Source organism: Penaeus japonicus, unplaced genomic scaffold (assembly GCF_977035675.1).
Source record: "Penaeus japonicus unplaced genomic scaffold, GWHDUDI00000001_assembly GWHDUDI00000022, whole genome shotgun sequence".
In the NCBI taxonomy this organism is placed as follows: domain Eukaryota; kingdom Metazoa; phylum Arthropoda; class Malacostraca; order Decapoda; family Penaeidae; genus Penaeus; species Penaeus japonicus.
In genome coordinates this window covers 7607469-7609968 of record NW_028234424.1, presented here as the reverse complement: position 1 = coordinate 7609968, position 2500 = coordinate 7607469, and the positions used below count along the sequence as shown (strand labels likewise).

The 2500-nt window shown below is 32.2% G+C and overlaps 1 protein-coding gene across 1 annotated transcript in view; it reads right to left on the bottom strand.

Annotated features, from left to right (window-relative positions):
• The window catches only part of Ric (Ras-related protein interacting with calmodulin), a 5313-nt gene that overhangs the window by 1532 nt on the left and 1281 nt on the right, over positions 1–2500 (bottom strand). Inside the window, exons 2-3 of the mRNA XM_043034839.2 lie at positions 665–721; positions 133–206 (exon numbers count right to left, since the gene is read on the bottom strand). Of these exons, the coding sequence (XP_042890773.1) occupies positions 133–206; positions 665–721 (131 nt within the window). The remainder of the gene's footprint in view (positions 1–132; positions 207–664; positions 722–2500) is intronic.

The window sequence follows — 2500 nt, the reverse complement described above, 5'->3', positions numbered from 1 at the left end:
ACTCTCCCTTAATTTTTTTTCCACAGGTCACAAGAGCCCTTGAATGTGTGTGGCTACTTGCCAAAGCACACATAATTAGTATTTCTATCAGCAAGCTATATGCTACTATCCATACAAGACATATTTCCTAACCTGGCCAGCAGTGTCCAGTATGTCAAGCAATGCTGGCTCTCCATCAATAACAGCTTGTCTCTGATATGCATCCTCTGTGAAAAGAATCAAGAACATTAATCAAAATGTTTTTAAATACAGCTCCCTAAACTCTTTTTAGACTACAGTATTTCATTGGGTGCTTTTCTTCAAACATGCAAGAATACATTCACAAATAAATATAATCATACATGTATACATGCATATGAATGTATGGATACATTCATGTATGCAAACATGCATGTTTGCATAACTGCACTCATACACACCTGCACTTCCATTCACATCCACATCCACACTCACACCTACACCCACTACCAGTACCTTGCCAAACATACAAATAGACAGACACAGACAGAGACACAAACAAAGACACAAAGACACAAAGACACAGACAGACAGACAGACAGACACACACACACACACAATTTATCAACACCCAACATACTTTCCCTTCTAAGTAATTGCCAATTTTAGCCATACAACAAAAGTAATAAAATATAACAATACGAACCAATAGTTGGGTCATGGTACTCCAGAAAGCTGTGACTCACGAACTGTAGTGTCAAAGCTGAAACAAATATAATATTCCATCAATTCAGACCAAGAATTTAAAAGCTTATCAAAAGATATGATCTAAATTGAAGGGTATTCAAAGTCTTATTGTCAATCAGTATGTGATTTCAACACCAATAAAGCCAATGTAATATTCTACACAACATCAATTATACAATAAACAGATGCCAAATAATACCACATATAGTAAAGGCTATAGTGACATTACATATGACAAGAAAGAAATAAGTCATAGTATTAAAGAGTGACAGTATTGTGATAAATCATGTTAATCATAAATTTGCTACAGATGAAAATAGTGATCGTAGTGATAGCAGGTAGTAAGAGCAGTAATCATATAGCAGCAGTAGCTTTTAGTTGTATTTGCAGCAGTAACAATAATCTAAACATCAAAGCTACAATATTAAACATTAATTGTTCTGTTCCTAGCTGTACTATTTATCATAGTTGCAATAGCAATAATAATAGTAATAGTAGTAGTAATAGTAGAGTAGTAGTAGTAGTAGTAGTAGTAGTAGTAGTAGTAGTAGTAGTAGTAGTAGTAGTAGTAGTAGTAGTAGTAGTAGTAGTAGAAGTAGTAGTAGTAGTAGAAGTAGTGGTAATGGTAATGGTAATAGTAATAATAATAATAATAGTAATAATAATAATAATAGTAATAGTAATAATCATAATAATAATAATTATAATAATAGTAGTAGTAGTAGTAGAAGTAGTAGTAGTAGAAGTAGCAGTAGTTGAAGCAGCAGTAGTAAAAGTAATAGTAATAGTAATAGTAATAGTAGTAGTAGTAGTTATAATAATTGCTGATATTGTAGTAGTAGTGTAAGAGGAAGTGTATGAGGAGGTGTATGAGGAGGTGTATGAGGAGGTGTATGAGGAGGAGTATGAGGAGGAGGAGTATGATGATGATGATGATGATGATGATGATGATGATGATGATGATGATGATGATGATGATGATGATGATGATGATGATGATGATGATGATGAGGAGGAGGAGGAGGAGGAGGAGGAAAAAGAAGAGCAGGAGGAAGATGAAAAAGAAGAAGAAGAAGAAGAAGAACAGACGGAGGAAAAAGAAGAAGAAGAAGAGGAGGAGGAGGAGGAGGAGGACAAGTAAAAGTAAGAAAAGGAATAATAAGAAGAGTAGTGGTAAAAATCACACTTCACAAATCTAACAAAAAAATGCATAATATAAATTTTAAAAACAAAAACATAAAAGAATCCCTTTATAATACTGACAAGGACTGGTATGTGCATGATCTTCCCTTGCTCTTTGCCCTTCCCCTGCATGACTGTCTATAAATACTTCTATTAAGCCTATTTAAGCTAGGCATTCAACAGTCTTTGATTAACACTAGAAAGAAGTTATGTGATAATGATAAATAACACCAAATACAAAATAAACATTAAAAATGATTACTAATGCAATAAAAAAAATACCAAGGAAAAATTATTCATCAATGAATTTTGAAATCTAAAAAAAAAGAAAGAAAAAAAATTATCTTCTTATATACAACGATGCTTTTGCCAGGAGATACATTTGTAGTCCTTATAAATTGTTTGGGAAAAGGCTAATATTCCCTTCTTAATAATGAAATGGACTATTAGTGTATCACATGAATTTCAAAAGACAAAAAATAGAGAAGAAATATGTCATATAAACACAGTATTTCTATCACACATATGAAAATGATTTATAAGATAATATGGGAGGACTGTCTAGTCATTAAATTCTCATAACTCTCAAAATCATCATAAAAAATATAAATAC